This window comes from Cygnus atratus, chromosome 8 (genome assembly GCF_013377495.2).
Source record: "Cygnus atratus isolate AKBS03 ecotype Queensland, Australia chromosome 8, CAtr_DNAZoo_HiC_assembly, whole genome shotgun sequence".
NCBI lineage: Eukaryota > Metazoa > Chordata > Aves > Anseriformes > Anatidae > Cygnus > Cygnus atratus.
The window spans coordinates 31136625-31150191 of NC_066369.1; the positions used below are offsets into that span (position 1 = coordinate 31136625).

General features: G+C 53.0%; 1 protein-coding gene across 5 annotated transcripts in view; it reads left to right on the forward strand.

Annotated features, from left to right (window-relative positions):
* PDE4B (phosphodiesterase 4B) overlaps positions 1–13567 on the forward strand; it is a 182559-nt gene that overhangs the window by 147760 nt on the left and 21232 nt on the right. For 2 of the 5 annotated variants that reach the window (XM_035564385.2, XM_035564387.2), the window contains one exon: positions 7653–7765. In XM_035564385.2, the coding sequence (XP_035420278.1) occupies positions 7653–7765 (113 nt within the window). Of the gene's footprint in view, positions 1–1732; positions 1866–7652; positions 7766–9063; positions 12055–13567 lie in introns of those variants that run through there. The other 3 variants (XM_050712209.1, XM_035564386.2, XM_050712208.1) reach the window with 3 other exon arrangements.

The following is a 13567-nucleotide window of genomic DNA, read 5'->3' on the forward strand; positions in this document are numbered from 1 at the left end:
GCTCTGTCCTGATTCACACTGAGGAGTAGGTACCTTTAAAAATTGTCAGTCTCATTAACAATATCATTTAATGTTATTACTTAATCTTATTTCCAAACACTTCTACAAGTTAGGAGGCTGGGAGCATGCTTCTGGACATTTCCTAAGGCAGAGTTTTCAGTGACTGTAAGCAGTTTCCAGCACCACGATACACATTTACGTGTTTCCGTGCGAGGACACTGGACTCCAGAGCCCCCAGCTCACCGGGTAGCTGCAGCCCAGCTCGCGCACCGAACGCGGTGCCGCGCTGGCAGTTTGCTTCCCTGACACTAGTGGGAGGTAGTAAGCATTTTCCTCTGCAATACTGGTACTTCAGTTCATTTCTAATGAGCGTTCTGCTTCAGGTTTTGGTAAATGCTACCGGCTTGTGAAACTTGGGCATTCAAGGGACGCTTTGGTGCCTGCCCACTGGCGGGTGCTCCGTGCTGGTTTGGGATCAGGTCCGGTACTAAAGCCTTCCCAAGGCACAAGTGAGCCACTGATCTTTTTCTTCTTAATTTTAAATGAACAGATTTGATTCTGAGTCTGAATTGTTCTTGAGGTAAGGTTAAAACAGAGTGATACTGGTTTTTTATTTAACGGACTGGAATAATTGAGAAAATGGGAGTGTTGGTGAACCCGGGGGCCTTCCCTCGCGCCCCAGCTGATGCTGCTGCGCCGGCAGACTCGAGCTGTGTGCAGAGTGCTGGGGGGAGGCCGCCCTTAAATGTTCAAGAAGTTTATCATTATAAATAGCTGCAATTTATTGCAGCCAGGATGCAATTAAAAGTAAATAACCCAGAAGGTGCCGTACTGGCACAGTACGCAAACAGCTTTGCACGTGGAATAGCATATACCTTAAAAGGTTGGGACTGCTGTGGGCTGCGATGACTTGCTTTTGACCCTTCACCTCAAGATCAAGGCTGATCTTTGAATTTTTCAGTGTGAAATGTATTTTTTCATAGGGACTAACATCTTCTTGTAGGCCTTAAGGGTTTACGAGTGAAGTTACAATCCATTTGAAGTAACTATTTCTTTTTTGCAGAATGAGGAAGTCTTTTATCAGTACAGTCAGTACATAATTTGATGTTTAATTGCAGAGGAGAGCTGAGTTTGTACAGATGTCTGCAAATACTCGTATTCAACCTTTCTCACCTGCCAGACTGGACAATCTGTTCACGAGACAGTCACCTTTAGCAATATGAGCCTGCTTGGGTGTGTTTTGTTAGTTTGTGGAAGACTTAACTTGTTTGGCACCGGCAATAGCCTACTGAGCAAAGAGAACTGCCGCTTATCTCCAATTTTTTAGCTCACCTGCTTGGGGTCTGGTGTTTTGGCCACTCTTAAAACGTTTTAGCCTTTCCACTTTCAGCCAGAAGCAGGAAACGCCACGTCTTTGCTTATCTATTTAAAAGTGACGAGGGTGACGAGAGGATCATGAATAGATCAGGAGAGGGAAGAACTCACTTTGAATTTTGGCATTTGGGTCTGGTTCCTGGATGCTTCTCAACTCAGTTCATCTCCCGTGTGAGCTGAGGTCAAAGCTGCCCCTTTCTCCTGAAGCTTCGGGAGCAGCCCCGTGCTCCGTGCCTCGGGCACTGCCGGCGCTGGGCGCTGGGCTGGGGGATGGCTGGTTTGTGGGCTGAGAAAGGAACCACGCCGGGCAGCTGCAGCTGCAGATAACGTCGGCCCCGTGCTCAAGGATATCCTGGCCCGCGGTGAGGGCTTGCCGGCGCGGTCGTGCCGCCGGCGAGAGGCACAGCGAGGGCGCGCGGGACGGAGCGGGCTGCGGGGAGAGCCAGGAGAGAGCTCATTGTCCAAGCCCCCTTCACGGGCCTTCCGATGAGGTGCGTATTTGATCTTAGCTGAATCGCTCCCCAGAAAAGAGGATGATCTCCCAAACCGTTCACTTTCCAAGTATGCAAGGAGAAGACAAGCCTCAAGTCCATGTTCATTAGCAGCTCTCGTCGGGAGGAAAAGATAACAGAGGCGAGTCAGTAAATGGGACAAAACTTCTAAAAATGGGCGGCTAAGTCACTTTTCTAGTGAGAAGTGTTGCATGTTTCATCAGCTAGCAGAGATGCAAAGAAAATAGAGGGGAAATAATACAAAAAAGTAGTTGTTGCAAAATACCAGCACATAAATAAATGGCATTTAAATGCATTCGAATATAAGAATTTTCAGAGCGCCCATTGAAAAACATTAGACCTTGGGCTTCTTCTGAGGGCTTGGCAAGTGTGGCCTCTGAATGGACTGGCAGCGACCAGGGCTGGAGATGAAGTGTCACCGTAGTTCCTGCTAAATTGCAATCTGGATCAAACGCCGTGTAATACTTGTGGTAAAACTGAAACGGACTGCTTTCGTTAATTAGTTCTTTATTCTGTCTCAAAAATGGTTTCACATATGGCACTGGAAAAAATTACGGAAATGCCAGTTAGAATATGGAGGTAATTTTACGGGTAGGAGCTCGGTTATGCAACACCCAAATATAAACTGAAACACGATACAGTTGAAGAGACGTCATGTAGTATTCCAGGAGACTATATCCAGAAATTGTACAACTGCTTCCGTCAGTGACTATGTGCGTTCGGCTCTACCGGCAGGGTTATCGAAACCTTCGGGAGAGGTTTAACAGTGTGTCTGGCAGGGGGTGTTGTACTCCCGATGCCCGTGGGAGTTTCACGTGGGTTTCGGGAAAGAAATGATGACAAGTAGCATCCGAACTTCTGATTGCTGTTGATGTGAATCCTTACAGTGACACTAGGTGCAATTCAGCGAGATAATCCCCATGCACTTCATTTTCCTCCTGTCAATTCTTTTTCTTTTCTCCCCACTTCTGTATATTCCCTCAGTTCTGCCACTTGTGTTTTTAACTCCCCTGTTGCTTCCAGTGCCCCCTGTGCCCTGCCCTGGCTCCACAGCAGCCTGCACTGCCGGGGTCAGCCCTGGCCCCAGAGCATCACCAGCACCGCCACGGGGTTAACCAGGGAGAGGAAGGGGCTGCAGGCACCATGCAGCCTCTGGTGGACGTAGGGACCGAGGTCACGGTTCCGTGTTTGCAAGATTACCTTTGCCCAGCTGAGACGCAGCAATTAGTTTTCTTGAGCCCCCCTCCCCGCACTTGGGCTGCGTAGCAGAGGCCTCAATGCCCCATGTGGGCACATACAAAGGATGGGCCACACACTGAACAGACCTGGTGCAGACCAAAGTTTCTTCCCTCTAAAAAAAATGGTTGAAACCCCTTGTATTTTTTTTTTCCTTGCAGTTAATGCTAACCATGTATTGACGTAGAGACCCTGCTGGCACGTCACGGTGTGCACATTGATTCCCGTGACTCAAACAAGATAAGCCAGTAGGTCAGACCTCCCTTGTTAGGACTCACAAGCCTGCTCTCTCTGGGTCCTGGGGAAGGCTCTGACTGTTCAGGGTGTGTGGTACTACAGATGCAGAGTGCAGCGTGCTATATCAAATGCAGCACTGACTGTGTTGTCTGCAGGGGCTGTTGCTCCAGGGATGGGCTGGTTCTTCTCAGGTTTTCTGTCCGGGGTTCTGTGGCATATGTTGTCCTTCAGCATTAGCAAAATGTACTGTTAGTTTTAAAATATTCAAATGTAATTAACATATATATGCATAAATATTAACTGCTAAGAAGGTTAGAAGATTTATGTTATTCCCTTCTAAGATCATTCCTGTAAAAAGTTAACTTCTAATCGGCTTTAAATGTGACTGCTCTTTTGGCTAGTCATGTAACTTTAAACATTTAGTAGGGGCTTGGAGAACGTGTTTTAATTTTACATGCTGTATTTCAAAAACACCTGGTGCGAATTTAGCTTTATCTATGGAATCACAGCCAGGTCTTTCACAATGTATTTGTAAATAGTCCCAACAAATTAACACACAGTGAGTGAGCAGAGCAGCTCGTGCCCGAGGAGGGCTGGTTGGATATGTGTTGGTGTCCCGGGGCCGGTAGGTCCCTGCCTGGCTCACTTAGGAAGTGGCTGAGGAGATGACCACCGAGCTCCTCAGAAGGGTTGAGCTCTCGCTGTCTTCCTTCTGTCGAGCAGGATAGCATCTTTCCATCTGCATGGATGAATTTCTTGCAGCTTATAGGCAAGGGGTGTCTTGGCCGAGCACATGCAGCTAGTGAGAGAAGCGGATGGAGCCTCCGATCAGTAGCATCATTTACTTAGGAAAGTGAATGGGAAAAAAAATAAAAAGGTATCAGTCTAAACCAGGAAACTGCTAAGAACTGAAGAGTCCAGGGACACGTGGTCTGCGGTGTCGGGTCTGTCGGGAGCCCTGCCGCTGCTGCTGCGTGAGACCTGGGGGAGTTGTGGGCAGCGAGGCGACTGTGCCAGCTGGGGAAGGGGCAGAAACCCCAAGTTCTCTTAAGCTGGGTTCTGAAAAACAACTGCGCTGTCTTTCGCGTGGAAATGCGCACACTGCTGGCCTGGGCACTAAATCGAATTGAACAGTAGCAGAACTCACTGTTTTTCTGTCAAGGGACACTTAGCAAAACTGTCTACTAACACTTGACCACATGCTTGCCATTGAAATGACTAGAGATACCTGAAGGGGCAGTTTTCAAAACATCTGCATTTAAATTGTTAATCCAATGTCCTTTAAACGTTGTGCCTGAAAAGGCCCAAGAGGCCCAACGCTGGATTTTGCCACATTTTGTGGCCATTGACCGTGCTCCAGCCCCGAGGAATCCCCGCGGGCACGCAGACTGCGCTCGGGCGGCCCGGCGACAGGCAGCCCTGGGGAGCAAGGGGCATTTTGCACATCCGTGCAAATACACCGTGCTAAAAATGCTAAGTCCTCCCTTTATAAATCATTCATTGTGTTTTCATCTCATTTTATAAAAACTAAAGCTAAAAGAAATGTAGAGCTGGCAGTAGCCTAGCACCAAACTTACTTTCTCTATACCAAACAATCTGAATTTTCCTTTTCCATTAATTCTCATTGTTCTTAACGCATGACATTTTTTCCATGCTTCCCCCTCCCCCCCCCGTTTGCTACACAAAACTCAGACTACAGAGCAGGGGAATAGCCTGGACCCTTGCTCAGCTCCATGGAAAACATGTACATTATCAAGGGCAGATTCCTCTTCTCATCCTTCGGAGGTGAAGGCTTCAGGCGAAGCAGAGTGGTAGGGGCAGGCAGCGAGGGACTGGGTCCTGCAATGCCGACCCCTGGCAAGGCTGGAACTCCCCAAATGGGCTAAACTGGTGCCTAGTGCCAGAGCCCCTCTCCTCCACAAAGCTATTCCTTCCCTGCCGTGGGAACGCACTCGTAGCTCACGCCGTGGTTCTGCTTACTTAGAAATCTTAGAGCAGAGTACTCTGCAATAACACGCTGCAGCCCATTATTTAAACATATGGCCAGCTCCTGTTGGTTTGCCTGGAGAGATGATTTTTCTCCTATTCCTAAAATAATGATTTAGTCCCTGTTAGTTTTATCAATGCAAACATTTTCTATTGCAAGAAATTTGAGCCCTTCCAGTTCAACTAATTTACATGATAAAGTAGTTGGTGGAGAATATGCTTGTTAGACAGGGAATGTGCTCAAGTTCTGTATGTTTTGGCTGTTTCTACCTGCTTTTTGATATATGTATCGCAGAAGTATGCATTCTGAGAGAGAGCGCTTGCCATGTTTGGAGCTCTGTGAGCACAGAAAAAAAACACACTAACCTTTGATGACAGAGATTCAGACTTACTGTTTTTTTTTCTTTATCTGTGCTAAGTGCTTCCTGATAGTTTGTTGCTCAATTACTCGCTGGCAGCATTTATTTTCTGCTATGGAACTTCAAACGCTGAGCGCGGGGTCGCTGCACAACATTTGCTAACGTAGCTCAGTTGTGTTGTGGCTGTGGGTAAGGACGAGGAGGATTTCCCCTGCCAAAGGCAGCTCCCTCCCATGGGGCAGCTCCCTCCTGTGGGGCGGCCGGTGGGATCTCGAGGGGCTCTCCAGGGAGCGCACCCCTTGTAGGGAGGGCTGGGGTCTACACACGTATGGGGCACGCGTATGGCCAGCGCGTGTGCTAGAGAGCATTCACTTTGCTGTATATCATAGCAATCCTGACCACTGATGTCACTGTTACCTGCTCAGCCCGGGCCATTAGAAATGCTGAACTCATTAACTCTGACAGATTTATGGGGTAAAGCGTATGTCGCTGGTATTATGAGAAGCAGTTACATTCATAGGGAGATTTTATGATTCACCGTATCCGCTTATGTAAACCTTAACTTTTACGGCAAGAGCCGCTCGGGAGCACGCTGTCCTGCTGGCAGGGTCAGGGAGCGGAGCTGGGGGAGGCCGAGGAGCAGGGCTGGTGGGGAGCAGGTACTGGTGAGGCTGGGGAGCGGGGCCAGCATGGAGCTGTGGGCTCAGGAGCAGAGCTGGGCAAGGCTGGGGCGCGGGACCTGCGGGGCAGCACGGGCAGATGGCACCGGGGAGCGGGGCCACCAGGGTGCTGGAGCTGGTGGTCGGGGCTGGTGGGGAGCGGGGCTGGTGTGCTTCGGGTTGACGAATACAAAGTTGGGGAGCAGGAGTAGATGAAGTAGGGGAGCAGGCGTAGATGAAGTAGGAGAGCAGGATTAGATGAAGCGGGGCAGGATCGCTACAGAAAGCAGGGCAGCAGCACCACACGAAGCGAGTCAGGACCACCACACAAAGTGGGTCAGGACCAAGACACAAAGCGGGGCAGGACCACTACATGAAGCAGGGCAGTAGCACCACATGAAGCGGGACAGCACCACCACGCAAAGTGGGGCAGTTAGGATCAGCATGAAGGGGGTCAGGACCAGCGCACGAAGCGGGACGGCACTACCACACGAAGCAGGGCAGTCAGGACCACATGAAGGGGGTCAGGGCCACCACACAAAGTGGGTCAGGACCACCACATGAAGCAAGTCAGGGCCACCACACAAAGTGTGTCAGGACCAGCACATGAAGCGGGGCAGCACCACCACACGAAGTGGGGCAGCAGCACCGCATGAAGCAAGTCAGGACCACCACATGAAGTGGGTCAGGACCACCACACGGAGTGAGTCAGGACCACCGCGCGGAGTGAGTCAGGGCCACCACATGAAATGGGTCAGGACCACCACATGAAGCAGAGCAGGACCAGCGCATGTAAGCGGGGCGGCACCACCACACGAAGTGGTTCAGGACCGCCGCACGAAGCGGGGCAGCGGGGCCGTGCCACCCGCTCTGGCCAGCCGCGGGGCTGGCGCGGGAGCAGCCCTCGGGCACCACGGCGCAGCGGGGGCGGCCCGGCCCCGGCCGCCGGGAGCGGAGCGGAGCTGGGGGGGGGAGTAGGGGCACGGAGGCGGGGGGAGCCCGGCCGCGGCCCGCGGGCGCCTCAGCAGGGCGGGCTGCGGGCTGCGGGTCTGCCCCGCCCGGGGCGCGGGGCCGGGGCGGGCCGGGGCGGGCCGGGGCGGGCGGCCGAGGGCCGGGCGGCCGCGGCGGGCGGGGATTTGCTCGGCGGCGGCCGGGGGAGCGCGGCGGCGGGCGCATGATGAAGGAGCGGTGCGGCACCTCCGGCAGCGCTGGCGGCGGCTCCGGCGGCTCCGGCATGGAGAGGCTGCCGCCGCGCCAGCCCGACTACATGTCCGTGTGCCTGTTCGCAGAGGAGCCCTACCAGAAGCTGGCCATGGAGACGCTGGAGGAGCTCGACTGGTGCCTGGACCAGCTGGAGACCATCCAGACCTACCGCTCCGTCAGCGAGATGGCCTCCAACAAGGTGAGCGAGGGGCGCGGGGCGGCGGGGCTGGGGGCTTCTTGGTGGGCGCTGACCCCCCGACCCCCGGGATGTCACCCACCGCCATCCACCCGCAGTATCGCACAGCCGCGCGTCGTGGCGCACGGTCTGACCGCTGCGTTTTGCCTTTCAGCAAGCGTTTCGTGGTGGCGGCACGTGGCGAGGGTGCGAAGGCAGAGGTTGTGCGTGGGTAACGGGCTCTGGGGGAGCGTCGCGCCGCTCCCCTCCTCGCTCGGCTCTTAGCGCGCCGCGAGCCAGCGGGAGCCCGAGGCTTCCCGCAAGGACTGAGGTGTTACAGCGAAGTGTCCCGCATCGTGGAGCGGGATGAGGTCGATAGGAGCACCCTGCGGTGAGGGGCAGGCAGGCAGGCAGAAGGGGCAGCAGTGGTCCCGGGGGTATGCCAAGGGGCAGCGCAGCGGAAAGAAAATGAAGCGTGTTGTCCAAACGCCCTTCCTGACACTACTTTTTGAAGTTCGTTTTCCTCGCCTCCCCCTCCCAGTGCCTGGAGCCGTGCTCCCCAGCTTCCATCCTTCCGAGCCAAGCAATTGCAGCTGCATTTTGCTGAGAGATCTCCCGAAGCGAGCCCTTGATCCGCCAGCACTGCCACTGGTGGGTGCAAGGCACCCCCCTGCCCCAGCATCACCAGGCCAGAGCTTGGGGGGCATCCGACAGCTCCCCGTCCCCTCGCCAGCACAGTTTCTGCAGCTGTGCCTTTTCCTTTACTGCTTACACCCACGGGCTGCCCAACGGAGCAGATCACAGGGTCCGAAGAATGAGTGTGCGCCGTCTTTGGTGCGAGAGCTGTGTCCGCTACATCCACACCTGCAGCCCGCTGCTGTGGTTAAGGCCAGTGCTGGGCTGTACTGCACAAACCCAGTGCTATTATTTTTTTTCCTAATTGGAAATTAATGAAATCAGAAATGCTGAATCATAAGCTGATTTTATGGAAAACTTGAGCAAACAAATCCCGTGTTATTTCAGCTTCCTCCCTCTGGTAGCGATTACTACAACGTGCAGGGGCAAAGGAAGCAATAAAAGTTTATAGATCGAGCTTTCAAGTGAGGAATACTTTTTTTTTTTTTTTTCTGAGTTTGTGTGAGAGATACCAGGCTGAAAGTTGGGAAGGGTTTAAGCTGTAGAGAAAGATGCGCCTCAAATGTGGGCGTTGATGCCCTTCATTTAGAGAGATTTCTTCTTTGCCAAGGGCTACATCTGGATTCGGGAAGGTGAAAGACTAAATTGCTTATTGTAGTAATTAAAAGCTGTGGTCCTCTGTGTGGAAATGTCTTACAGCTGGATGAGCAAAAATGTTCCTGAAACTTTGTTCTTTCAAAATCAGTTTTTGCAATGTCCACACTTTTTGGTCAACTTCCAGTATCGTTTCTGTCTATGAAAGAAGAGCATAAAATAGTCTCACATCCCGCTTCCCTCATCAGCAGTAATATTGTCACAAAGTAGTTTGGGGCTTGTGGCTTTTGGGTTTTGGTGGCACACACACACGCCTGTAGTGACCGTGTCAGTGCCACAAGCGGCTGGGTTGGCAGCGTGCGTCTCCGAAGGGGGCTGCAGCGTGCCTTCGTCTCACAGAGTATCCAAATCAACTGCCTGTTTCGGTCAAAGGCATTTAAACTTGTCGCTGGTAAATACCAAAACAGCCCGATGTTTTGAAAACAGGATGCTTAGGCTCCACATTATTAAAGAAAAACGGAAAGAGAAACAGTATAGATAGGAAGAAAGCAAATAGACGCAGCATGCTCCCGAGTGCAAGAGCAGTATAAACAGTGACCTATCTTCCTGACCTCTGCTATTGCCGAGTTCCTGGCCCCGCGCCACTCAAGCCAAACTACGTCATTTGAGACTGATAGTAGGCATGGCACAGCTGTTGCAAGTGTGACTCGAATTTCCTGTCTCCTTCCTGACAGACGTAGTTTAGAAAACCCAGAGTTGCAACAACAGCAGACGGAGAGGGAGGATCTCCGCATACGTGTTTGCAGGGCGATTCTCAGAAGTGCTGCACCAAAAAGGAATTTCTGGGGGGAAACACCATGCAGGACAGCATCCTGGCTAAAACCTGATGGGTTTCGGAAAACATCAGTTAAGGCATGTGCGTATACTTTTTTAAGACGTGAGTTAATTACAGGAGAAGCGAGGAAATGAGCAGCTAATCTTGCTCTGAGCTAACGAGCCTGATTGCACTGACATCGGTGTGAGCCGAGGGAGCACTGCTGCTTGCACGACGGGACCCACGGTGTGAGGGGGATCGGACATAATAAATAGGCAAAAAAGGGAGCTCTGTTCCCTGTGTGCTGTGAGTCTGTGATTCCTGACACATTCATTACCCACTGAAGAACAACTGACTGCACCAGTGCCTGCCGCGGCGATTTGGTGCTGTGGACAAACAGGAGACCTGCATCCTATCCGTCCTCTCTGTTTGGCAGCCGTTAGACACTTTACTTTCCAAATCAGAGAAAAAAACTACCTGGAAAAGTACCTGCTTGTGGGGAACGCAAGCAGCACGAAGGGAATTCCCTTTCCTAACACTGTACTTACCTTTGGCTGCGAGCAGGGTATGGCGCTGCAGCTTTGCAATGAAACAAAATGACCTTTAAAGCTCCGTAGGCCCCCGGCGCTGCTTGTGGAAGCAGGCCACACATATTTACATTACTGTAACACATCTATTCCTTTTTTTTCCCTGTATTTATTACCCTGTCCAGCCCAGGCAACTGCAGAGCCTCAGAAGGATCCGTGACTCATAGGCCTCCCAATAAAGAGGGGTATTTTCTCTCTTGGTGGCCACGCTGTGATGCTGCATTTGGCATCAGGCAGCTGTCCGCAGCCTCGATCGTCCTGGAGGCGGAAGCACAAGACCCTCGCGTCTCTGTTACCTAATATAGTGTTCAGATCTGGGGAAGGACATGCTCAGTGCATCCATCCCTCGAGTAGTAAAAAGGGACAGTTTTTTTCCCGGCTGAAACACTGGTCTGGGCAGCTCCCGAGTTTTTACGGGGCGTCAAAGTCAGAAAATTAGGGGCAGAGGAGGTGTATTACTTCTCGAAGAGCTGCCTGCCTGTCTGTGCAGCATATAGCCCAGGTCACGAGTGACGTGGATGTATCGGGACCTGCGCAGCACCTTGCCACGTCCTTAAGGTAGACCAGTCTTGTTTGGAGCTGTTTGCAGTCCGTCCAGTAAGGAAATGGGCAGATAACCTTATCTGTGGTCTGTGGGAACGTGCTAATTCTGAGTAGACCGAGCTGTTGTCACCAGGGTGTCTTCCCCGTGCTATCACAACTTTGGAAACCTGTTTCGCTCTCTTCCCTGGAGGACCCTTCCCAGCCAGGACTGCCAGCGCAGTTGCAACATGCAGAGCAAATCGTTCAAGTCTCTTATTTCGATTCGGAAAAGCTGTCTCCTAAAGAACCCTCTGTTACTCCCGAGCTGATCGACCCGGCCCCAGCCCTGCCACCAGGCGAGGTTTCCAGCCGGCAGCTCCCGGGGCAGCAGCGTGACGGCTCTCCGTGCTCCCCTCCATGTCGCACGGGAGCCAGGAGCTGCTAAGATAAACAGAAGTGATTTCATCTTGCGTGCGTTTCAGCGGGCGTTTCGGGCAGAAAAGAGGAGCAGGGCCGCACCTTGCTTTGAGGAGACAGTGGCTAAATAAACATCTGGGCACTAATGTAAACTCGCGCGGGTCTCGGTGGAGGTTTGGCGCAGCGCGGGGCCGGGTGCCAGCAGGGTATGTGCCGGGCTGCACAGCGTCCACGTTCGCGCGAGTGTCGGCCCCGAATCTTGTCCGCTTCGTACGTGATGTTTCCCTTGAGCGGTGCCAAGCTGTTTAGTCTTTCGGTTGCTTTGCTGTAACTTCCTTTGTTTAATATCCTTTAAAACAGCCGAGCGCCTCACAAAGAGAAGCTTGTTCGGCTGTGCAGCAGCCAGCGAGACAAAGAGACTTCCACGTCTCCTGTTTTTACAAGCCGGGATGAATCACCCAGCTCCGCACGCGGTTCCCCAGCCGCGCGCCGGTATTCCCCTCGCCCGGGGACTGGCGCTGAGGAAGCAGAGATGCGCGGCCGAGCTGCCGGGAGGGCTCACACGCGGGCCGGGAGGGCTCACACGCGGGCCGGCTGCCGTCAGCATCCCCTGGCACCGCGGCGCTGCCCTCCCCGCCGAGGCGCTGCCCGTGTCGGGTTTGACGTCGGCGTGCTCCAGCGCCGTTAACTGTTTCCTAGTCCTCCAGCTGCAGGGCACGAGAGCATCGCTGCCGCCAAGCACGGTAGGAGCTGTTTGTGGCCGAGGCTGCAGTGGTCGCTCAGACTTTGCTTTATCGGATGGCGTCTGTTTGTGTGGAAGTGTCCTTGCTCCAGAGGAAAGGGCTCCGTGTTTCTTAAGGCAGTGCTGCACGTAGTGAGCGACCCGTTTGCTTTTAACGGGAGCGCTTGGGAGTGGTGCACGCGAGGCTGCGGGACGAGGAGGGAGCAGCCCCGGCCCGTGAGCCCCCCAGAAGCTGCGGGGTGCTCGAGGCGGGGGAGCTGGCTCTGCCCCTGCCGTGTGCGTCAGCTCTCAGCGCTCTCACACACGGGCCTTCGGGTCAGCTGTCTCTTTATCCTCCCTATTCCTCCCCCTCTCTCTCTGGCCTCTACAGTAAATCATTCTGGTTCTATGAAATGCGGCACAACAGCGGGGAGGAATAGCGGGCCATGCACAGGCAGATTTGACAACCTGATATTTTTGTCTTGCTAGCCCCGTGGGCTGTCAGTTTCCAGATATCTCAGCTGAGCTGATTCAAATATCAAAGGCAGCGGCACGTTAGGAAGGTGTGCCGCTGTCTTGGTGAAGTGCCAGCACGGCGGGGGGAGCCAGGGTCGCCGTCCGAGATACCCTCCTGGAGCAAACGACTTCATTTCCAGCGGTGGCTGCTGCCCCGTCCCACCACGCTGGTGCCGTAAACGGGTCAGAAAAGCCCATAAGAGGGCAACCCCACGACCACGCACCATGCTGCCAGTGCACATCCGGACAGCCACCGCAGAGGTGAGGATCTGGGGCGCTGAATTTCGCTTCAAATCCATCTTCCCGGGAGCCCTTCTGGGGAGCCGCCGTCCGTCAGGACGCGATGGTGCCCAGGACTTCCTAGCTTGCCCCTTAACATTTTCTGCTTGTGCTTGGATGTGACGGCTGTTAAAGTTCTGCATTCTCAGACTTTTACGTTATAACACATCAGGGTGGGGCTTAAATAAATAATAGCTCAAAGGCAGGTTCGAAATGAATCATGATTCGAGGGCAGGACGCGAGGGTGACTAACTGTTCGGAGCAGTGACCTCTCTGGAAGTGAAGTGAGGATACTGGAGACGCATGAAATCTCGGAGGAGCAGCACCGCTGCGGATGGAGGCGGGCAGTGAAGGATCTCAAAGCAGGATTTAACCCTCGGAGCAGTCCTAATCCTGACCCTGATGCTGTGATGCTGTGGACCGGGCCGATTGGCACAGCCTGACTCCAAACCCCTCAATTTTTACCCAGGTGCAGAGCAACTGCTCTCAGGGAGGCTACTGGCGATCAAAATATTTTCACTAAGTGAAACTTAATTGAAAGATGTTGTGTTATCAAAGCCAAAACATGTTGTGGAGATGTATTGGTTTGAAAGCTCATCTGTCAGAGCTCTTAGAGGGAGAGATTTCTCTGATTAAAGTCTTTGCTCTGTGTTTAAAGCAAACAAACGAGAAGCGCCTCACCTTGCTGCTATTTTAGCACAGCTGGGCAAACGCTACATAAAAATCACTCTGCAAATCAT